Source organism: Synchiropus splendidus, chromosome 18, assembly GCF_027744825.2.
Source record: "Synchiropus splendidus isolate RoL2022-P1 chromosome 18, RoL_Sspl_1.0, whole genome shotgun sequence".
Taxonomy (NCBI): Eukaryota; Metazoa; Chordata; class Actinopteri; order Syngnathiformes; family Callionymidae; genus Synchiropus; species Synchiropus splendidus.
The window spans coordinates 13,309,030-13,334,128 of NC_071351.1; the positions used below are offsets into that span (position 1 = coordinate 13,309,030).

The window sequence follows — 25,099 nt, forward strand, 5'->3', positions numbered from 1 at the left end:
GAGCAAAATCGGGTCAGAACCGCCTACCTTCCCGTCCGCCTTCAGGTCACGGGGAACCTGATATGATGAACGACTGCAGCGGCGAGCCGGCAGCTAAGGTGACCGTGGTTACTGGAACAGAAGACCCAACATCTGACCGGTTTAGCGCTGCACTGATCAGCACATTCTCCTGGACGTCAATGAAAAGCGGCCCCCGCGCCCCCTCCCCACCTCTTCCCTTCCACTCTCACCAAGTGACCTCCACCAATGAGCCCAACCCTCCGACTCCATTCAGACATTCACACATCTACTGTATCGCTTCTCTCCATCAGCTGTCCTCACCCTCCGCTCGCCATTTGTTTTTCATGCGTGTCGGCATGACGACGCTGCGTGAGGCAGCTCTGCAAGGTCAACCATTGTTCTCATCCGCAACTGGACAAAGACAACTTTGGACACTGAGAACTAAAAGGTTTTTCTGTTTTACACAATGTATCACAAATAAAACAGGATTTTTAAAACTTACTATATATATATATAATTCAGCTAATGCTCACCAAAGCATTTGTAGTTGTAGTAGCTTCAGCATTTATGGCTACGCAGTCAAAATTCTGATACTATCTGTGGTAGTTTTTTTTGTTTCACGTACTGGTAACACATTTAAAAAAATCCCTGACATGTCTTGGCAGTTTTACTTCTCCCTTTCAATGTAAAATAAAACAGCTATGTATCATTTCTGGGGGAGAAGCCAGATCAACAGACTGCGGCAGACTGAGTGGGTCCAGACGAGCCACCATCTGCTTCACTCTCACTCCTGACTCAGAGAGAGAGAGAGAAAAATGAATATTCACTTCAGTGAAGACACTCTCACGTCCTTCACGTTTGCAAGCAGGGAGTGTCGCTGCGCTCTTTCTACCAACAGATGGTGCTGCAGCCCACGATGCAGCTATATCACAAACCGCTTCAGAAGAAAAAACTAATGAAATTTCAATAGATATTAGAATATATATTAGAACTCATCAAGTTCTCTATCACTTTCACGATTCATCAGTCGGATCTAAAACTCCTGCAGATTAAATTTCCATTGTCTCAAGCCCAGTTAACCACTGGAATGAATGAAGGGTTGTGAATGAACCGAGAGCCACAGATGAAAATGTAAAATATCAAGATGATGTGCACAATCCCAACGCCGGTTGTCAAGGAAACTGCACATGCCGGACACGAGAGACACGAAAAACACCACCACATCAACACACGCACACATGCTCGACTCGGACAAATTCAATATCGACTCAACTATCTTGTAGAGACAGGACTCACATTATGTTTCTATGGCCCTGGGGGGGCTTTAAAAGACGCACCGCTGCCCTCTAGCTCAGCTCTTTCTCATTACACATGTGGACTGCAACACATGCAATGTGAATCATGACCCATATCATTGCAATTTACTTTTCAAATAAGTCTGTATACACTGAAAGTACTTCATATACAGGAGGTCCTCATAAGGCCGCAAGAATTGTGAGCTATTTTTGCTGAAATGTCCTATAAATATGCTTTTATATCCATAGTTATGACTTGGAAATTAAGTGGTGCATCAGCCATATCAAAGAACACGCAGCGGAACTGAACACTATGATTCGTCACCATGAAAATAAAAAGAATTTATTAGAAATTTTCAGGGTTTTTTAGAATGCAGAATGTAAAGTAATTTCCTCCTTTTTAGTTGGAGTCCTGCCACCACAACTATGTCACTAACAAATCCACTAACTGAGCCAGTGTGAAGCTACATTTTAAACACACTGTTTCTCCCTGTAAAGGCTTCATCAGGCAGCTACACAGAGATCAGGTTCTGACTGACAGTACGGCAGTGATGTGTAAATCCAGCCCTCCTGTATAATAAACAACGCTGCCTCACATTCATGCAGCAGCAGCGGCGCCGATAAGATGCAGCCGTTATGCTTTACAGTGAAGGTCATGTAGTGAATCCGCTCACGTGCAGCTTGCTCACATTGAGCTTCTGCCGTGACGTAGATGAAGTCCTCCCATTCACGGTGAGAAACCACAATATTTCAGATGAGCTGCGCGAGCATGAATTGTTCCGCCGAACGTGCGGGATTGTGCACATGATATATAACGGTGTATATGGAGCTGCAGTGCAGCAGCATGAGCTCATCACTTTTCTCCCCCCTCCGTGCCCCCCTCCTCCCTCCATCGCTCTCGCTATTACATAAGTTAATGCAGCACACACCCTCATTATTCAGCTGGCGGGCAACACGATGAGATGCAAGGGAATCTATCAGCGATCATGGGAGAGTGGTGGACTTCAGGCCAACGCAAACAATGTTCCATGTTCATATAAACAGACGCTCCCGGGACATGCAAGCACATCTTTCCAGGGGTGGAACTACACTCACTGTACAGCAGTGTGGGTCCACTGAAAAAAGAAAGTGTTTCCTGTGACAGACAGAACCGCCCCATCACCGGCTTGTAATAGCTGGACTTTTCAGTAAAACAAAAGACACCGGCCTTCGTTCCAGGCACCACACTTTAAACAGCGGCGAAGAAAAGTGGGTAGAATTGCTCTTTTTTCCGATCAGCGATAGTGACAAGCTGCACGCAAACATTCCTAATGTGGCTGCAGGGTTCTTTTTAAAAAGGCTTGTGTTTGATTTACAGGCACAGCGCGCAATCTCTGGAGTTCAATGTGTCGCCTTGGGTCCTGTGACACAGCCTCGCTGTTGCTACGACTCAAAATGGATTCCTCTCACTTGCGGGTGGACTGGTTTCCCAACTGAGCTACTCTTTATTTAACGAAAATAATTCCGAACCCAGTGTGTAAATGTATAAAAACAAGGCTGCAAGTTGGCGAAAAGACCCACCGCTTTTACTGCTATTGAACGGCGTAAATGTCTTCAGACAAAAACACAGACTTTGAAAGAAAACACAGCACTTTTGCCCTCAATTATTTACCCTCAACTATTGATCAGGTGGAGAGAACACAGAGAAAATAAAGTGCTGTATGTTTGAGCAAAGCCAGGAGGGAAGAGCAGGTGAAGAAGCCAAGGATAGTAATTAGAAGAACAAATAGCATAACAGATCTCATTTAGGAAGTCAACCAGCAGACACAGCCGCGGGATGAAACATCCCATTTCCGGCCGCAATATTACCGAATAGGTACTGAGTCAGCAACGGCCACAAGGGGAATCTGTCTTGTAGCTGTACACCTCCGTCTCTGGATTGTTTACTGGCTTTAAAAATTATTTTCATGCTCTCTGCAACTGCCATTTTTGACCAGAAAACGCCTTCTTATCCCAGACATGTCTAAGCTTTTCCACCCGGGAGAGCATTTCCTCACTCACCACAGTGGGACTTTGCTTTGGCCGATCACTGTTTTTCCATTACACGCATTTCCTCTTAACCAGAAAACTGACGCAGACGACCAACAATGCTCCTCACAGAGTCCCTCGCCAAACTATGCTCAACTCAATACACACAGTTACCGATAGTGATGCCGTGAAGATCGGTCGTGAAGGTTGATCTGAAGGTCCTCTCAACACGTCCATGAGTATTGAGGGTCAGCAAGGCAGCAGCAACAGTCCGCAGAGCCACTGAATAAATCATGTGATGTGACAAAGACTCGGAGACAGATCAGGTGAACCTTGGTTTCCATGGTGTCATTGTAACGTGAGCCAAGCTTGAGAAGGAATGTATGTTTGCCATCCACTGAACTTTAATGTGTGACCAGAATAATAGGGTAAGAAAGCAGTCTGCAGTCCTGACCACGCCACCAAAACAAGCCTAGATGAGGAAAAATATTGCAAATATCAACAATCTTCACAGTCCCCAAACACTAAACAATACCAGTTATATAGCATTATATAGCAGTGACATACAGTACAAGTATGTCGCTATATAATGACTTCAAGTTACACAAAGGAAAAATATATTAGTTATTTCCCAATTCAATTGTTTCCACCATGATATTTTGCAAAATAAAAAAAAAAAAAAACATGGAATGCAACAGCCGATACAGAAGCGATGGAGAACGTTTTGATTTTTACTGAATTGGTGACAATAAAAACTGCAGTTTTAAATCATGAGAAGTGTATATCTTTCTCATCAACAGCGGTCCATCTCTTCATACTGTCCATCCGGAAAGCACGCCTTTAGATCCGCAAGCAACAGACTTTTAACAGGCTTTATGCGGTTTCTTTCTGGATTTTTCCGCTAAAATTCACCGTAATCGTGTCCATGATGCTCAGCGTAAGATCCGCTTGTTTCGCTGTTTCCACGTGTGAATACGTTTGTTCACGTGAGAGTTAACATTTTTAAAAACACACCTTTTTCTTAAGCCGTGGCAATGCAACACGCTCGCTTACATGGAACCCTGAATAAATTCAGAAGGTGAGACACAGCCCTGCATTCATTTATGATCAATGTGACGCTTCTTCTCTGAGATACTGCAATGAGAATAGCACTGATCATGCGAACCACATGACAAAATCCGGAATCCATGTTCTGAAGCAACCAACGAAAAGCTTCAGTTGTGTGCAGTGGACTCAAACCACAAGAGCATCTGCGGCACACAAACATCACAACCACGCTGTGGTCAAACTTTACAATCACGAAAGCAGAATGTTCTGGCTTTGAGAACTCGTACTGCGATTTATTGACTTTATGGCGAACAGAACTGAGAGCATTTTAACCTTTGAGAATGCTTTAAAAAGATTCCCTTCATTGGAACTAAGAACTACTAAAGTCCTGCTCTAACTGAAGCATAAAGACCAATACTGGCTTGCAGTGGTCAGTGAAGGACTGTGGAGGACCTGGGCGACCAAGCCATAACAAAGGTGGACCGATCAATGCTCAACACCCTGAGTTTCAGTGGTGATTTATTCAGAGTTCCTTAAATATAGTAAAAAAAAATGTACTGTACATGTGTGTTTGATATTTACATATTATCAAGAAGCTAAACTTTGAGAAAATTAATGTTTTTTTTTATTTTTTAAGCATCTATTTTAACTCAATTCACAAAGAAGAACTTTCTTAAAAGCGTAGCTGCCTTCAAAACCTTTGTTGGCTCAGCAAAGGAAACCACCAAACTCCAAGCATATAGACAAGACATGTCATTTGATCATTCAGACGTCAGAAATATCTGGCCAGTGGGGCTGCGGTGGGTTTAAAAAGCCACTGCTGCTGTCCGTCCACACAGATGGCGTCCTACCTTATAGTTCGGCTGGATATGCAGTACTTCCACATTGCATTCCATACGGCCGTGACATCACCGGAGGCATCAGACATGTACGCGGTGCAAAAGAAGGAAGTGTCAAAACAGTTTGAAGGACACGAATCCGCTGGAAAAATAAGCCAAAAAAGAAACGGAGTCTGCTGCTCACTCCCTTGTCAGCCACAAATTACAGCTCTGTTCCTTCACTTTCCACAACGAAGCCACAGACAAATTTGCTGTTTTGCTGCATGTGCGACTTCAGCCTGCTTCCCTGGGATACAGCCTGATGACCAAGTAAGGTAAAGGCCCGGTACATATAGCAGAACAGAGTCTTAACAAAAGCTCCCCACCCACAACGAAGCACTCGGAAGACACCCCCTTTTCTTTTGTTCCTCTTAGCATTATTTCACTGCTCTCTCAGCCATGATGGGGATGTCTGTGTTGCGCTCCTGATCATATAAAGACACATATATAACACAGTAAGAGGGCAGGGGTCAAACACTTCTCTATGGGGAGACCATGCGGGAGGTGATGGTGAGGGGGGTGAACCCCAGTTCAGCAACAAGGAGAGGCTGTTTTGAGTTACTCTTTTAAAAACAAGTCCTGGGGATACGAAAAGAGTCATCGAGTTACACCCACTGACCAGAATATTCCAGTGAGTATGTGGAATTAAGATCCTCAGCAGGGAACAAATAAGTCTGAGTCATCATTGGAAGTAAAATAGAACCAGTGGTCATTCATATGGTTCAAATATTATTATCAAGAGACTCAGATATTCCATGTGGGAAAAGACTTGAAGTGAAATGACATGTTTGTGGGTACTGAAGAGATGGGTCTATAGCATGTGAGTCAAACCATGGCCAGGGGGCCAAGTCTGGTCCACCAAGTCATTTTTTATGGCCCGCATGAGCCTGACAGTTAAGGAACACAAAAATAAACTCATATGTTGGAGATTTTTTTATTTTACTTAAGCTTATTATTTTTACGATTTGTAAACTTTTTGTTCTTTGTGCTACAAATAAATGAAAGCCATTCAATAATCGACAATTCAATCTGAAATCATGTCAAATATTTTGTAAATAAAAACGTAGACACGACAAAAAATACAGTTAATAAAATGATATATAAATGTTAATGTTATTAAGAAAAAGAATAAAGAAATAAAAGCATTACATTTCAAAGTTAAAAGTTGATTTAAAATCTTTTTAAAATAATTTATTTTACTTCTCATAAACTATTTTTTCCTGAGCCTCCAAGTATCCTTGGTTTTACTTACTTCCTGTCTATTAACAGTTTTAGTCAACTAAGTCCTGTATCAAGTTGCACATGGTGAGAATAGCCTTCTGTTTATTGTCTATAACACAACATAATAAACGTTTTATTAAAATGCTGAAAATCTGAAAGCTCCACAGAAAATAAATCTTTCGACGTTGGATTTATATTCAAAACCTAACTGCTCATGAGTCACACTTCAAAAGACCAAAATGCGCCACAAGGAAGGCAGCATAATGGGCTCTACTTAACATACTTGAAATGAAAATAGTTCCATCTGCATTCCGCATGAATTAAGAAAAATTCAAAGTTAAAGAGACACACGCAACATGAGGCGACCGTTGCGGTTAAGTTGCACGCATCTCTGGGTGGGAATCCCTGAACCCGATTTATTATTGATGGATCATAGGCACGCTGCCGTCTCACTATCAGAATACTAATGATATGCAGCTGCATATTTACTCAGTGGTAGCAGGAAGGATGGAGTTCAGGGCAGTAGAAGCAGCCTGGTGGTCTTTCTTTGTCAAGCTCTAAACACAAACAAGGTTATAACATTTACTGAGTTTTCCTATTGATCAAAAATATACATGAGATGAAATATCAGTAAGCTTCAACTGCTGCAGTGCATTTTGGATCCTGGTGGTGGCTTAAAATTGACGTGTATTCAGGAGTATACAGAGGTCTGAGGTCAGGCCTATTTACTTCAGGTTTTTAGTTTCACACAGCGCACCCCATTGAAGCCTAAAAGTCCATTAAGTGTTTTTATTATGCGCTTTTTTAAGAGCACACACGTGATGAAGTGCTGCTCTTCATCATGCTGTTATTGGCAGTAAAAGACATGGCGGTTTTTTAAACAGGGCGTGGGGGTGGGGTCTGCGATTTACACAGCCGGCTGTGGACCTCTTTAACATGCCTTTGAACAGCGAGACCCAGATAAAAAAAAAAAGCGGGAGCATAAAGGCATGTCGCGGCGGAGGACGTGATGTGAAACACATCCGTAGGTGTATGAAAGAAATAATGGCGCAGGCCTGCATTATGCGGAGGTGAAAGGTGAAGATGGATCCAGTGGGACTTGAGGTGCATAAATTCAGCTCCTCCTCTCAGCTGTTCAGAGGTGACACAAACATGATTGCCCCATCCCTTTCCCAGGTGCCACTACAAAACAGAGAAATCAATGACTCGCCGCCTCCCTTGAGTAAAATCTCTCCGTCTCCCCCCCGCTAGATGAAGTAATTGAAGTCATATTGATTTGCTAAACAGCAATGCCAACAAGCCAACAGCGGCCGCGATAATAACACCCAACGTACCTCTTGTAAAAGTTGCTGTGCGGGTGCAAGCAAAGCACGTGCCAGTAATCCAAGCAGAAGGATTTAAACTTCCACATCTTCAGCTCAGGACGCCACCAGAACAGAACCTCCGTACCGAATAAAGAGGCTCATTTCTCCAGTCAATTAATTCCACTCGTGGGCAGCCGTTGCTTCACCACTGGACGACAGCCGGAGTGCCGTAACCTGCCAAGAGGAACCACATCACTCCTGGACCTGTCTCAGTCGCTGCCCACCCCAGAAATTCAGGGCTAGTTTGCCCTTGAGGCTGAAATTGGACCAAAAACTCCTCATGAAGCATTAAAAGGAAGCTCTATATTTGGTCTCTGTTTAGCTTCTATCCAGGTCAGTCGGTCTGTTCCGGCGCTTCCAGAGGCAGCAGAGCGCCTCAGGTCTTCAGAGACGTCACGGCAGAAGCAATCACAGGTAAAGGAATGTCAGTCCCTGAAACTCCCAGGAAGAGCAAGCGCAGACTGAGAAGAGATCCCCACAGTAGCTCCTCCTCAAACTTCCTCGCTGGACTTTCCTCAGCTCAGCAGCATCATCTGTCCAGCTCTCGCCTGCGTCTGCGTCCCTCACAGCCACGACCGTCCATGCAGGACCTCCCAGAAATGTGCCGATTCTGGTTGCCGGGCAACAGAAGCATACTACCCAAGCTTCAAATGGATGTCTCGGAGAGATGCCGTGATTGGTCAGCCACTTCAGTAGGGAGGGGCTGCTGCAATGTTGTGCGGCCAGATGAGGTTCTCCCAATCACATAAAGTAAAACACCTAAAATATACACACCTGACTTACGACATACATCTCTCATGGGTTCATATTTGGATCTGCATGATTTGAAACCACAGTTGAATCATTCTACAACTTATTTATACTAGAATTTAAAGCCTAAACAGTCGAGGTTCAGTACAAAACGCAGCTTTCCACGGGTGATATTTGTTGAGGAAGACAGAGCCGCTCTTTCTCTTGAGTCGGATTCAGTGCCACCCTGTCCCAACATTGTTCAGGAAGGGGGTGAGGAGAGGCCTCTCATCAATATTCAGCCACGGGGCAAACACAAAAACACCACATATACAGAGCCACCAAAATCTTTGCTGCCTACAAACAGTCACGCTCATCGCAGCCACTGTTTACTACAGAGAGAGCGGGCACAGGCGGAATTTATTAATCCACCCTCTTCAACTGGCCGAGAGTTTTCGCAGCTCATTTGTCTTTTCCTCCCCTTCGCTGCTCATCGCCATTACCATAAACAGTCTCCCGACAGTCTTATTTCCCGCTCTCTGAATGTTCTACATTATTTATAAGTGAGTAAAGATGCATCGGGAGGGGAGGAAATAAGTGCAGGTAAAGTGACAACAGCGATATAGAGCTGTAATTCACTCTCTGAGGTCAAGCGGAAGGAAGACGGGGACGGTTACTGCCAGAGAGTTGACTTCAGAGGAGCCTCTCTGGTCATGATACACAGCATATCAGGGTTAATGATCTGCCTTTCGTTGCAGGCCAAAGCTCATGTTTGGCTGACGGAGATGTAAAGTACGCCTCCAAAACCTCCTTCACTCCCCCCAAAAAGGTCCAAATGGATCAGGTAGGTTCCACAGAAAGCACCGTGTAACAAGCACAGCACACGGCCATGTTCTAATATTTAACATCGAAGCCCCTTCACGACGAGAGGCCAGTCAATCACTGACCAGCTGCCCTGAGGGGGGTTCGCCATGACCCCATATCTCTCCACAGGATGTCAGGTCACTGCTTCATGAAAAGGGAGGTGAATACAAATGAGGATGTCAATCAGAACGCATAGCAATGAACAGAAAACTACTCTGGACACACGCGTGCATTGGTGACCAATAGGTTGCTGCTGAGACAAGCTGAGAAACTTCTCCCCCTGGTGGACGCGTTAGGTTGCACCGAGTCAGACACTACAGCAGGTTATTGAACTGTTCACTACTAAATACAGCTGTTCAGTAGCATTACTTTTCTATGAGGTACTCCATTTCTACACTCTTTCCCACAACATACCTTCACCACACTCAACACAGCAAGGCCGAGATATAACAGGGGATTCCGGTGTAATCTGCTCTCCCTGTTGATCTTGTTACTTATACGGGGAATCAAATTCGTCCTGTCAGCAGGACGATTGGATTACAGGGGTTGAAGAGAAGCTTCCTCAAACATGCGAGTTTCCGATGAAGGGCAACAGAGCGATAATCTCACATGTTTTTTTTTCCTTTTGCATGAGGATGAGCTCTGTACACCGCGGCAGATTGTGCTGTCAGGCGGATTGGCACATGGCCCGTTCAAGACTCAAGGAACGGCGAGCGGTGGAGATGGGCAAGGTGGGCGGGGCCAGGTGAACACGATCATGTTAACCTGGAAAAACGTGCTTTAAAATACATGTAAGCAGTGATGCTTTACATGCAGCCTGGGGGAAAAGTATACATAGTGATTTAATATTTGAAATGCGAGTAAAGTAGAAGAGATTTGGGGTGAAAAGTTATCAACCTTCCTCTGTCTATAAACTCAGGAGGAGCCCAAAACATTGTGTCTTTTTTCCCTCCAGATGCAACCCAGACAGAAAAGCACAAATATATAATAACATAACCCAATAAAGTATGTTTTTAAATTCTTATTTGCGATTAAAAGACAGGAAACTATTGAGATTAATAATCCTGAGATGAGAAATGAGCGCAAAAAAATACAGACCGTACGATGCAAACCATAATCCCCACGCCATGCAAGTTAAACAGAGATGGGGGGTTATAAATGTGTGAGTCAAAGTTGGGCACTTATTTTCCTAAACATTCTAAATGGCAGCCAAGATAAGAAGCACTTGATATGACTAGTACTTTTCTAGGGAACATTATGTTCTACTGATGCACCCTTCATCTCTCTGCTTCCCATGCTGCCACTGGCAAAAGCAGGGGATTATTATGGGCTGTTTAAGACCACGAATGCCTCAGAAGCAGCAACTCCCCGGAGGTAACTTTGACTTACTATGATGCTGTGCCCGTGGAGCTTCTGAGGCTCCCCACGGATTGATAATGCTGAACCCTCACACGGCTCCAGCTGCAAGTGCAGAGGCTCTGGTCTCCGTGCCAGTTACCAAATATCCATCTGCTGATGTTTTAACATGCAAATGACAGGCTTTGAGTTGGACGAGGCCGCCGCCAAGAACCAATCTGGAGCTATTTCGGCGAATAGCTCAGTGCCATGGTCAAACTGGTGGGGGGGAAAGCATCTGCAGCTTCAATCGGCTAATAGAGGACTTCATTTTCTTAGTTAGAAAAACAACCTGTGTCAAGATTTTATGGAAATCCAGGACTTTTCCAGCATTTTTTTATCCGTGTCCATGGATTTTAGTAGAGCGATAAAACAGCGGAGCTTTTCTTGATGCTATCAGCAATTCAGAGCCACATAGAGGCACGAGACATCATTTCTGAGCAAGAATGAAATGAAAAGAGTCACCAGCCTTTTCAAGCCCGACTCTCCAGTTGTGTAGCAGTAAGATGCCATGTGACTGGTGAGCATGCCAGCCAGTGAGCTGGCAGCACAGAGCATTGCAGTCCTGCACACTACTACAGCTGCTGCCCGGGTCTGCAGGCGGAGCAGGCTCTGGCGTCACAGGAGTGGAGGAATGTTTCGTCAGCACCGGTGACGCACTCGCTTTTTCATCAGCGCTGGCATCACTGGAACAGGAGCAGTGCAATAACAATCGGGTTTTCAGGCCGAAGGTTACTTGAAGACAACAGCGTTTCATGAAAGCTTTTTTTTTTTTAAATAATGAATGTAAAAGTCAATCGATGGAAGCTTGGGACAAATAATAAGTGAATAAGAGTTGCATAAATATTCACTCTCAAAACATCACATTTTCAGCCTTTGCCTTGAAAAGATAAACAGCTCTGCCTCTTCTATTAAACCAGTTAATTGCCGGCGGTTGATTCATTAAGTCCTGCGCAGACACGTGGCACATAAACACATCTGCCGTAATGAGAAAAGTACATTGCTTCTGCACACCATCTAAATCCGCCTCACGTTTCGTCATATGTCACACACACACACACCCCCCCCCTCCACACTCCTCCAGACCTAAAGGGATCCTGTCGGCAGCGTGCGGCCAAAACACCGAAGTCAAGCGTGTCTTAAAGGTTCCTGAGCTGCACGGGAGCAAGGGCTCGCCTGTAAAAATGAAATGACATTTACAGCTGGTGAGGCCGATCCTGCTCCGACTACCAATTAAAGGGGTGTTCGGTTTGTTCCAGGGAATCCAGCAGGAACATTTGCCACGCCGTTTCACACTCATTTAACACCCCCAAATAACATCTCATAACAAAAGGAATCAACAAACACCTTTAAAATGACTTTTTGTTAATGGTGAGACTTGCTTTTCGACATTATAAACAGATATTTGTATACTGTGACTGGAATATAGCTTCATGTTTATGTAAATAAATTCCAAATTAGATGAGTAGCGTCAGTAATATTTAAAAACTGTAAAAATGTATTCATTTTAGCATGGTCAGTGTCATCTGAAAGCCATTTTCAACACAACTACAACTGGAAGAATTGTTTTCATGATATAAATTAGACAAATACGGCCCACTATTTACTGATACCAAAATGACAAATGACAATGTAAAATACAGCAGAATTTTAACAGCTGAAGCCATCCCAGCATTTCTAGGAAATGTGTTTGGCAAGTGCAAGAGCGATGTACTCATGCGTGACCGTGTTCTGGACACATTGAGACAAGACAGAGATGAAGCCAGTGCCAGCGAAGGGCTCCGTAGACACCCGTGAAGGTCTCATCTTCATCAAGATGACTGACTCCTGTATTAGACGGTGACATGTGATTAAACAGCAGCTGGAACATGAGCAAGACGCTCACATGCACGCTGCAGGGATGTTGTCTAGTGGGGGAAAGAACTTCAAGGATAAAGGAACAAGATGTTCACGCAGGAGAGCTGCAGATGATGCTTTGTTTACACCCCTCACTACAAGAGTCCTGCCACAGCAAGAGGCTTCAGCACCAATATTTAAAAATGGATCCAAACAAGCAAGGGTCGCGGCCCCTCCCCATGTGAGGAACGTTGTTTACTAGCAGCAGGAGAACATGAGAGGACACCGCAAGGTCTGGCTGGTGACTCAGCAGAGACACCACACACTGGTTTCCACCGCTACACACCCATGAATGAGCGCCACCCCAGAGCGTCCCATTCATCCTCCACATGCTACTCACATGTCATACAGCCGGTAACCGATGGCAGAGCCCGGTCTGGACCCGGGGTCTCTGTTCCGCCGGGGGTCTGTGCTGCTCACGACGGCACGCCACACGCTTGGCTTGTCCATCTTGCCTGTTTGCTGGTCAACGGGGCTGGATGGCGTGTGCGCACACGGGCTCGCTCACGTTCAGTCTCCCTCCCAGTCTCAAACACGGGCTGGAGGGAGCCAAACGTGTGATGTAACGGGGAGCATCCAAGAGGCAGGCGGATGATGGGGTGGACTGAGGGGGGGGGTGATGGGCTGGAGGAGATGCGCCGTACATCCAAGAAGATGACTCCATTCAGGGCATGAGGGACAGAGCCAAAAACATCGGCGCACCTACACCAGCGAAAGCACCTTCAGAACAGCAGCGCAGACATTTCTCCTCTCCTTATAAACATCGAGGCGCATCAGAGTTCTCCTCCCTCTTATCTGCTCTTAGTAGTACAGTCCTCATGAAGGCCACACAATTGGCTCCTTGGTCTCCATAGAAACAGGAGGATGTGTCAGAGGTAGGGCTCATTATAATGCCTTTTCTTTCCCCACCCTCCCATTTTGTTTCTCCTCTGCTCATACCTCTCCTTTCTCATTTCTCTTCCACTCACATACTCGGCCCCCCTGACACTCGCCATCCTTCAATCAATGCATTTCTCTCAAGCGTGCCAAGGATGCCTGAAAACAGATGCAGCATGGGCACGTTTAATTAGAAGCCAGAGGGAAACAACCAGAGGGCAGAGTAGGACAGAAACACTCCCTCGGATTATGTATCTTTTGCATTGATTTTATCGACTTTGCATCATGGGTTTGATGCATGTCGTTCACGCTCAGGGGTCGGAGCACCAGTGAGGAAATTCAGAATCCTCCTAGAGCCTCATAGAGAAGAGCAGGATGCTGAGGGAGGGTTACACCGACCTGATCTGGTCAGTTGAGTCAATGGAGTCCTCAGAGGGCACTAGGCCTCTAACCAAACCAAGAGATATGGACTGGATCAGGGAGACCCTCATGGCAGCAAAAACACCCTTCAGTATTCAAAGGAATTGTATTTTTCAGTTTATACTACAGCTTTTTCAATAAATGGAGTATGAGATGTGGGACCACAGGTCAAAAGAGTTTGGGCGCACCTATTTTCTGGGCTATTTTTTAAGACGATTTTTGACACTTCAACGGCACACAGATACCTTACATCCAAACTAAACCTTTTGAAAACAATAGCACCATTTTGCTCGTGTTTCACCTCAAAACTCCAGTGAACGACGACAGATTTTTGAAACTACTAACAACAGCTACTATTCTGCATTTATGTAACATTTTTTTTAGCTTTTTTTTTCATTAAACAGAACACCTAAAAACTTTCAAATTTTAAATTTAAAAAATGGAACGCAAAGATGAAGCTGTGGTCACATAAAGCGCAGCAACAATGAGAGAAGAGCTACTTTCACAGCAGCTGGTGTTCTGAAACATGCAGCTGTGTGCGCCTCTTGTTTACCAGCCGAGCCACTGATCCTGCTGCCTGCATGCTGTTGACACCTTTACTAAGTAACAGCGTCTATAAGAGGAACCAGCAGGGAGACATGTATGGAGACTCACAAACACACAGCGCGGAGCTCTCTCTCAGTACCACAGACAGAGGCACTGGGCTGACGTCTTCCAGTCCCCGGGGACAAATTAGAGCCAGGCAGAGCAGACAAGCAGCATCCTCTGTCGATGTATTGAGTGTCAATGCAGAAGGTGACTGGGACCCTGGGCATTTTTTGTTCATGAACTTGTGTCGTCTGGCTAATTGTACACGTTTACTGTCTTGTTGCTATTACAGTGTTCATTTAAAGCACACAGAAACACATGGATGGGACAGAGCCATGGATCCTGGGCTGTCTGTGGCCCCATAGTTCTGTGTGTGTTTCATGCTTCATTTGTCACTGCTGCTCTCGCTTCCTCTTCTTACTGCACATTTCTTTTTAACCAGGCGGTGGAGGCGAGTCCAAATGATGCTTTCTGAGGCGAAAAATATCTCTGCGCTTTTAGTTGCGAGTCAGAATTGATGCCACACTGGTTGGGTCAGATGAGGCGCTCAGAACTGACACACTTCAGCGAACGCTCTGATCAATACTGAGGCCGTAGGAACCGCCAACATGTCACACTTTTATTCCGCGCAGCTGCTCGGCAGGGGGCCCAATCTCCGTCAGCCCATGAAGGAGCCACACAAGAGCGCCGAGGACTATTGACCACAAGGTGGCAGTGTCTCACTACTTCCACGCGCAGAGCTAATTGGATGCGTTCCACTTGTGATGTTTGAGAAACTGTTCCCTCGGGAGGTTTGATAAGTCCACGTTGCGCAACACACAAGAGATAAAGACGTTTTAAAACCAAAAGATGGATTGAAAGCGAGTTGATCTGATAACGCCGCTCCTCTTTTGCAGACAAAGCAACACGTCCTGTATAGTAACGTGTGCAACAACGGCACGCAGCCCCTCTAAATCTTTGGCAAAGGGCACGGCGGGGAGCAGGAGCTGTTTCTGCAGCTTTATGGCCGGAAGGCTGCAGACATCAGAGGAAGGAGACAGACCAGTGTTTCACAGCAGGTCAAACAAAGAGCTGCCTGCAAACGTGACCTTCCACTGGCGAATTCTCTGCAGCACTTGCCACTTATTAAGAGTCAATTTCGTTCCCCACGCTTCTTTAAGTGCATCCCAGCCAAGACATGAAACTGGTTTTGAAATTCAAGTCAATGACAATGTTATGTCAGCAGGACTTGTGAAGTGATTCTACAGGATAAAAAAATCTTCAGCCGCTGTCTTGATGACTATTTCCATGGCAACCTGGACCAACTTAATACATATTTTTATCAAGGATCTCGGAGCAGAAAAGAATTTTGCTTTCTCTTTTTGACCTGCGTCTGTGCTTGGTTGAGTCTGACATTCGAAATACAACTTCAAAAGAGGACCTCTGGAAGTCGGAGCACTGTTTTATTGACTTTAATTCTGAAGGTTGCGAAGAGGAGAATGCTGCCATGAGTCAATGAGAGAATAGTTCTGAAACGTGGTGAGGAACACAAGAAGAATGCAGTGGGTTTGAGGTTGGTATTTTTATCGTTGGACACCCATGCTAACATGATGGGTCACTCCACTCGAACTCATTATATATGCGCATATATTTTTCACTGTCATCGACTGTAAATAGTGAGGAGCTCGGACGTTCATGAGAGACTTAAACAAGTGGTTTGACATCCATTTTCGAAGTCACATCTTCACTGCGACAGACAAGCCCCGACAGAGCTTGACTCCCTTGATAGAAACTCGACAAACTGGTCAGCGAAAAAGATTCTTTTTTTTTTTTCTCAATGTATTTACCTAATAAAATGGAAAAGTCACACACCAGGGCTGCGCCTCCTCTCTCCGCTCAGAAATGAAACAGGCTGTCAGGCTGGCAACAAAGAGCATAAAGAATAAGGAGCACATAAAGCAGGTGGCGTATGCATGATTTAAAAGGCACCACTCCAAAGTTTCTTTCTTTAAAGTGCCATTGGGAAATCTAGCAGAAAAGTGACCAATATCATTTTGTCTGCTGGCTCTCAACATGTCAACAGGTGTCGCTACTGAGGCTGCTATTTATAGTATGGATCAATACCTATGATCAGAGGAAGGCTTGTGAGTCCCATCCATCTCAATATAGCTCTTTCTACTCCCATCTAATCCCTCTGTCATGCTGTAACCTGCACTGCCGAGCTTCAGGCTCAGCAACATCTCCACCAAACCAACCCCTCCTCAGGAAAAGTCAGGTAAAACCGGCTGTAGATTTGGGCGGGGGGTCCTCACACCCGTCCCCCCCTCGGACACCTCACTGCTCCCAGTCTCCTCTCCACATGCAGAATAGCTAACGCTCTTATCAGACTTGGAGCAAGATCTAAAGGCGCAGCGAGGCTCCGTTTGCTTGACACCATGAGGGGATGGAGATGATGAAAGGATAAGCTAGGAAAGAGTGTAGCAGGCTACGATAATCTCACATGACATCCAATTCAGCAGGAACATGGAATAGAGAGGCGAAGGCACAGTCAGGAGAGGGGTCTTCTGCCGCCACAGAATTAGCACACGGCGGCTTCAAAATATAATGAACCCGGAATATTCTGTGAAACACTACCAGCACTTCATTAAAAGAGGGTCATGGTGACTGACCTTACGCCTCCCAGGACGCAAATAAATTGAATATCATTGATGAACCAACTCATTATTTTCCAATTGAAAACCCAATATTCTAATTATGGCCCATTTATGCTCAACGGTTGGTACGGCTTCAGATAGAACGGAGCAGTACCACCGGAAACCATGGGGGGAATGAGACACAAAGGAGACAGTCATGGTGGAAATACCTGCATCTGTTTCGTCTTTAGTGCAAGAGGTACATTATCAATACTTGTTTAGGAGTTTGTTGTTTTTGAATCTGGGCAGCCCCCCCTAGTGGATATATCGCTGAGTAGTAATGCACACGTGAACATGAAGAGACCGCGACGGCACGCCGCTCTCTCCAGCTCTGCGGCGTTTGACAGCCAGCTCCAGCATGTGACAGTTGTGGAGAGTGTGGTGGACTCTAGTTCACGATCGTAGCTTAAAACTTTTTTATTTTAAATACAGGGCACCTTTGATAATGACACTGGTCGATTCTGAGTCTCTGGATCCGTGTTTATTTTATTAGAGGGAGTGGTCCTCATAGGTGGATGCAGCTCTGTGGCGCCTTGGAGAAACACCGTGGTGAAAATAGTTGGATATTGGACGGAGCTCCGCTCCTGTATTGGCGGGGGCGTCCTCTTCCGCGTCCCCATTAGGGTTCACTGATCGCAGACACACTCTCACAGGCAGCGCTAATGCTACAACCCAGCATCAGTTAGGGACCATCAACAAATTCGAACGCGATCAAAGTATGAGTGAAATCTTCAATAAGGCAATGGAAAACATCCATTTTGGATTGACAGTTTGTATCATGATTTAGAGAATGGAATATGACTAAGTGATCATTTATTCACATTATTTCTAATATTTTTTCAATAGCATCTAGGAAATGTGTCCAGACTGGTCCACAGTTAAAGTCAACTGTTAAGAGACATGAGACACAGCAGACAGACAGCTCAATTTAACCCCGAAATAAAGCTGACAGAGCAGTCTGTCAGACACCAGCGGCTTCTACCAGAGACGTGAAACATTGAATTTCTCATCTCTACACTTGGGTAACTATTATATCTAAACATAGCAAATATTGATGTAGGAGACAAACTCCTCTAATAAGTTTCATCACAAAACAGTTTCAAGAGAGACTGTAGTGTCCAACACATGGAAGAAAATGAAAATGTATTTATCGTATTTTTTATCATATCTTTAGCGCAAAAATTACAATATTTATTGGACCTATGTGATCCCTGATAACATTGTTTGAAACAGGTAGAATTTCACACATAAAGGGGGGTATAAATGGAGCACCTCACTGGGAAGTTATGAGACCATGAGAAAATTAAAGCAGATCTTAAATTGTTTCAGGGACCAATAATTCCACTAAACTGTTGCCTGCCGTTATTGTGTTTTGTTGTTTTCCTCCTAAGCCATTTACTTGCGGTTCAGCAGCCCCAGTGCAAAACAATAGGAGCACAGAAACAACAGCCACGCCGGCTAATACACACATTCATCTGCTTCTCCCACGGCAGCAGATCAAGAGCCGGAGCCGGAGAAATAAGAGACGGCGTCTCACATTCTCACTGTCACAGCAACAAATCACGCCAAACGTTTAATGCTCCGCGTCCAAAACTTTGGGCTCCACTCTGCAGCGGGGAGTCAGTCATTAACTTTCGCCAAAATGTGATGACGAAACAGAAGCCGGAGGAACTTTGAGCGCCGGCTCAGCCAAGAGTTCAAAGGAGCCACAGCACGCTTTTTTTTTCTGGTGGTTGTCTGGTTTGTGAACTGATGCATATTTGATCATAAACAAGAATGCAGCAATAATATTGTATTATTACTACTACTAATAATAATAAAACAACATAATAATAATCATGTAATATTGATGTAATATAACTTCAAGAACACTGTAATAATAACATGATAAAACAATGATAAGTTCTCACTTCATTGTCACATTCAGTGACATATACTCCATTAAATAAAAGATAATTTGTACATGGACTAGCATGTTATTAGCTTGTAATTAATCATGATAAAGTACTTCTTGTCTAGTTGTGCCTGGCTACATTTTACATTCAGGATTGGTCACCTACAATTCACTCTAAACCGCATCATAATTACTGATTTGTGACCATGAATAAGCAAGTAACTATCTTATTAATAGTTGATGTGTTCCCAATCTAAGGTGTCATGAATAATAATGATGTCAGCAAAAGACTGAAGACTAACTACACTGTAATATGACTAACAATGAATGAACGTTTATGAATGAATGCCTATTTCAGTCTGCTCTAATATATCTTGCCGTAACACTAATATAGTGTCATAATACTAATACATCGTGTCATAACACAGTCATTACACTTATATAGTGTCATAACACAGTCATAACACTAATACATTGTGTCATAACAATACAGCCATGCAGTAATAATACTGGAACAAGGCAGTTAGAAAACAGTAATACAAGACTATTTGGTAAATGTGGCTTTAGATCTCAAAATATATGATGGATTTTTCAGTTTCCTCCATGAGATGGAATATCAAGGACTCTCATAAGTTTCTGTAGTCCTGGTTTTACTCCTGGAGTATGACTAACTAAGAAGTGGAGTTAGTGGCGTTCAACATCATGTAAACTACCACAACAAGATAGTTTACTATATTGCAATGTTCCCTGTTTTACCATGTTATTGACAGTGGTAGTTATCATGTTATATGAAGAGCAAAGGCATGTATGGTGACCAGCACAGGCATGTCCTGTAATAAGTGAAGGACGGCCTGTGCAATTTCATACCGAGTCATCTCAGACAGCAAATCTCACATCAGCAGATGTGCTCTCACCAGGACCTGGAATCATGAGTTGCCACCAACTGTCTGAGCACATCAGCAGACTCCAGGGGTCTGTGATGCCGCAGCATTAGAGCTGGATTAGATCGGCTCTGCACCGTTTTTATTAAAAGACCTGAGATAATCACGAGTTCAGGAATAGTCTTTGGCCGTAATGAACATTATGAGGAGCTTGAATTATTTATGTGAGAAACGCCGCTCTCACTCAGAGCGGTCGGTCGGCACATCGGAATTCCAACACACCGATAAACAAGGCACGGCGATATTAGCAGCTTTATCACCTTCCCTTGCCATCCTGGGAGATGTAGCCGCCGGGATGCAAGCGCTTGCAGGGACATTTATGTCCATGCATGAGCAGAACACCTCCATAAAACCACTTCCTGTGTTTGTTCTTCATTGAGGAGAAAATGGGACAGGAGATGTTTCAGTTGGGGTGGGGGGGGATGCAAGAAAGAGAATCCGACTGGAGCAAAAATAGTTTTGATAGTTGGAAGAGAAGCAAACGGGCGATAGTTTTCAGATATATTTAAAAGAATGTAGTTGTCTCTTATTCCAGCGACCCACATCTGAATATAAAGAACGATAAAATTCGCCTCTCCAGAGAGCGCTCAGTATCTGAGGCTCAGGATCGAGCCATGCTCTCCAAACACTTTCCCCGGGCTGAACCCGAGAACATCCACTATGACAATCCTGTCTCCCCGTTGGTCAGGCCGACTGCTCCACTTTCACTTTCTCTGGGTAAACACAGTGGAGAGGCTTCACACTTCGCAGCGGAGGAGAGCTCGGCGCACACAAGTCGTGTGAGGACAAAGCAGGGAAAGAGAAATGATAGCCGGAGAAAACTATTACAGTAACGGCTTATTAAGAATGGCGTGAGCATCTGACAGAGGAATGGATTATGGGATGCTTGTTGTCGCTTTAATCCTCTCCAGCAAGAGTTTTAGGGAGTGAAACTGGAATTAATGAATGTTTCCCCACATTCGTCTTGGAGTTTGAGAACTGAAATCAGCAATAATCTAATGGACCTGGTAGTCGATTTGAAAGACCGCAGCCCATGATAGAGCGATTTAAAGCCTGCAACATCATCCAATAATGTCAACTACTGACGGCAGACCATTGGAAAGTACCACGGTCACTAGTTCTACTTTATTAGGGATTTTAGTCTTCTGTTAGTTTCAACGTTCGGTTGCTTACTTCCTGCCTTATTTTGGTGAGCTGAGACTTGTCTTCCTGTGTGCGCCTTGTCAGTCTTGTCTCCTGCTAATGCCTTCAATGACTGCACCTCGAGTCTTCGCCTTTATCTTCCCATCTGTTCCTGGGTTGGCGCGTTTTCATCCACAAGTCTTATCAAGTCATCATCATGCCATCATCTTTTTATCAAGTTCAGTCACGTCTCCACGCAAGTCAAGTAACTCTAGTTGAGTCCCGTATCGTGTCGTCACTGTCAAGTCAAGTAGTCATCTCATAAAGTTAAGACAAGTCTTGTCTGTTGACATTTTGTCTTGTTTTCGTCTTATCTCGTCTTGCCTCTTCAAGTCAAGTGGCCACATCAAGTCAAGTAACCATGGAGTTGATTCCTGTCTTGTACAGTCACTGTCAAGCCGTCTTCAAGCTAATCCAAGTCATGTTTCCTCATATTTTGTCTGGCGATCATCATCATTGTCAATTCATCCATGCCAAGTCAAGTAGCCCTCTAGTCAAGTCATCATCACATCTTGCCGCATCAAGGCAAGTCCACAAGTCATGTCTTGTCACCATCGTCTCGTCTCATATTGTCTAGTCATCACCAAGTCTGGTTAAGTCAAGTCATCGTCTCATCTTGCCCCATCAAGTCAAGTCTCCCATGTCAAGTCAAGGAACCGTCTAGTCTTCTCTAGCCACCATCAAGTCAAGTCATGGTCTCTTCAAGTTAAGTCAAGTCAAGTTAAGATTGGGTGTCGCCCATCATGGAGATTGTTTTGGATGAAACCATGGTTGAACTCGTGCCATGTCTCCTGCTTTTGGGTTTTGGTTCCCAAACCTCGACAGACCTCATGACACCAGCAGCATAATGCACCACAACTTTAAAAGTTAAGCCAGGTCACAGAACCACAATGAACTGATCAACGTCACACAGTCAACCGTGTCGCAGTGCTGGTTCCTCTTAATAACTGGAACAAACTAAAATCCCCCTCCCTTTACAGATGGCCCCTCCACTTCCCCCATGACCTTGGCCGGCTCTGCTTGGGCACAGTCCCAGACTAAACACAGAGGAGTTGTGACAGCCATGACAGTTCCTCGACACCCTGAGACTTCAGCATCAATCTCAGGGGCTTTGCCACTGTAGACTTGAACTCTCTGGAGTGCGACTCCTATATCACACATCTTGCACAGAAACAGAGGGAAGGGCATCAGGAATAGGTTTTCTTCCATCCGATTTTTTTGAACGTTTCATTCTCCACAAAACAGAAGCGTATTCAATGCTGCTTCACTTTACTTGTGATGCGTTCATTTTCTTCCAGGCTTATCTCCAGTAGCAAGTCACAGCGCACACATGTGAATCGTCCACTGCACACGACAAATTGTTCAATTACGATGTGTGGTGGAATGAGAGCTGGCTGCGACCAGCGGTGGCGAAGCGAACATCATTTAAATGGTTTGCAAGCTGCTGTGTTCCTACTAATCTAATTTACGGAGCGTTTCGTATGCTGATCATTCGCCTTCCAGCAGAATCAAGATAAAAAGCAGCTCACCAGATCCATCATTGGTGAACTTCATTGACTGAAATAAGCACACTCCGCCATGGGAAATAAGCTGTCACATCGAAGCTATTAGCTGATCAAATGCTACTTCAGCGTGAGATTGCCTCTGCTGCAGACGGAGGGAGCGAAAGACACCAGGTACACAGGGGCGGCCAGATGGAGGAGGGAAGTACAAACCACAAGTAATGATTCAGGAGCATCCCGGGGGGAAGTGTTCCGTTCAAGGCCCCTCACATTGTATGAACACAATTGCATCCACTGAGATTACTACAACTCTTAAAGTCAGCGGGTGGATTGATCGCCAAAGTTGCACGTGAAGCACTGGAAAGTTTGCTCCGAGGATTCAAGAGTCCACCTCGCAATTTCCTACCACCTGCACTTGCCACTTTAGTTTCGGCGGGTCGTGTTAATCGAGTTAACTAGCGATTAATCACAACTTTATTTTACCATTTCTTAAAGGGCGATTTTACCAAGTTGAATTTGCGATGACAGCCCTACTTTTGATATGATAAGGTTGTGTGTTGGACACACAATAGGGCTGTGTATTGGCTACACAAAATGTAGGAGTAACTGGACTATATATATATATATATTGCAATATAATGTGTATTCACAACAAGAAAACTTCATATTAAGGAACAAAACCCATTATTTTAGTGACAATCACAATCCAGAAAACTAACAATATTCATTCCAAAGTCTTCGGAGTTGTCTTGTTGCAACCCAAAAACATACAAACTCATTTATTTTATTTATCAACATAGCCTACAATACAGTATTGCTTCAGAAAGTATCGCAACATTCAAGTGTATTGGTATTTTCTTACACCCCTAACTCACAAGTTCATAACATAGAAGACACATGACTCATGTCACCAATGTCTCCAGAAATCTCTGAAAACACCTCACATCCAAATAACTGAGCAGTCAAGCTCCAAATATACAAAAGAAAAATAGCACGCAACTGCTTGTACGTTAGATCTTTAACAGCAACTCTGAAGGCTTTACTGTACATCCAAGTCCTTTGAAGACACAAAGAAGTCAATTGATTCAGCGCACTGCAGGCCATGACACAGCACCTCCCTAATGGACTGATGATTAACACACATTTTCTCCTTCAATTTTCCTGCCACAGCAGCAGACAGCGCCGTAAAGATCAATCACTCATGGAAGACACCAGCGCTGTTACCGCGCTGCAGGGTGAAGCACCTCTCGAACTTCAGTTAAACATTCTCCGGGATCCAATCCCAGAAGAGTTCAGATGAGGCGGCGTTTTCACACCTCTTTGTTGAGAACAGAAGTGCCCATCAAGCAAGGACTTGATCATGATAAATGCCTTCGACTGGAAAGCCATCGCTTCCACAGAGTCTCAGTCAGCACGGCCGCTTCATGACACCTCATCGAAAATAAAAGTGTAGGATGACAAGTTTGGGCTGTATGTTGTATCGCTATCTCGGGTGTCCAGTCCATCCCAGACAGACAGCCACTCACACCCGCAGATCAATTCAGAGCCATCATTTAACCTCTGCATGGGAGAAACCAGCAAGCTGCGCACAAAACAAAGCCTTCAGGCACTTCTTCATCTCAAAAATGGGTCAACTTATTTGCCAGTTATCGGAGGCAGCTGAAAAAGTTAAACGCAGTTGAACCTTCAACCTGTGTGGGTCTATTTGTGCAGCTTTGCCGTTCCACACCCAGCAAGAGTCCACGCGTGAACCCGTACCCCTCGCCTCTCACGGCTAAAAACAACCCACAGATGTTCTTACTCATCAGAAAGCGTTCTGTTCTTTAAAAATAGAACACGTCCCCGTTATAGACTGGGATTTATTTGTGGGCTGCACATGAGCCTAAAGTGGGTTATGGATTAAGTGCGCACTCTTATTTGATGATGAAGCACACAGCCCTGGGAGGCGTCTTTGAAACTCTCTCCAGCCTTTTGAAGCCCCCTAAGTCTGTCCCACTGATGCCACTGCCTGCACTCATCTCCCGTCGCTAGCTCACAGGCGTTCTGACGCTCAGCACTCAGCTCTGGCTAATGGCTTGGCAGCAGTGACGGCTCACACAGGCAGGCATCATACTCCATTAGGCCGACGCCTAACAAGCCTCTGCCAGCGTTTGGCTAACAGAGTTTAAAGACGTCGGGGAAAATGCAGTGTTTTCACACATCTTACTGTACCCGAAGGACGCTGACTTCCACTTGCGGCACGGGACCACATTCCGGCATCCGACAGAGGCCATCCTCCCAGGGTTCTCGGTGACCTCCAGAGGTAGCGAAACATGTCTCCTGCAGGGG

The 25,099-nt window shown here is 44.7% G+C and overlaps 1 protein-coding gene across 4 annotated transcripts in view; it reads right to left on the bottom strand.

Annotated features, from left to right (window-relative positions):
• Nucleotides 1-25,099, bottom strand: part of LOC128750181 (IQ motif and SEC7 domain-containing protein 1-like) — a 66,096-nt gene that overhangs the window by 21,825 nt on the left and 19,172 nt on the right. For 2 of the 4 annotated variants that reach the window (XM_053850517.1, XM_053850523.1), the window contains exon 3: nucleotides 24,983-25,090. In XM_053850517.1, the coding sequence (XP_053706492.1) occupies nucleotides 24,983-25,090 (108 nt within the window). Of the gene's footprint in view, nucleotides 1-7,782; nucleotides 12,940-13,036; nucleotides 14,307-24,982; nucleotides 25,091-25,099 lie in introns of those variants that run through there. The other 2 variants (XM_053850518.1, XM_053850520.1) reach the window with 2 other exon arrangements.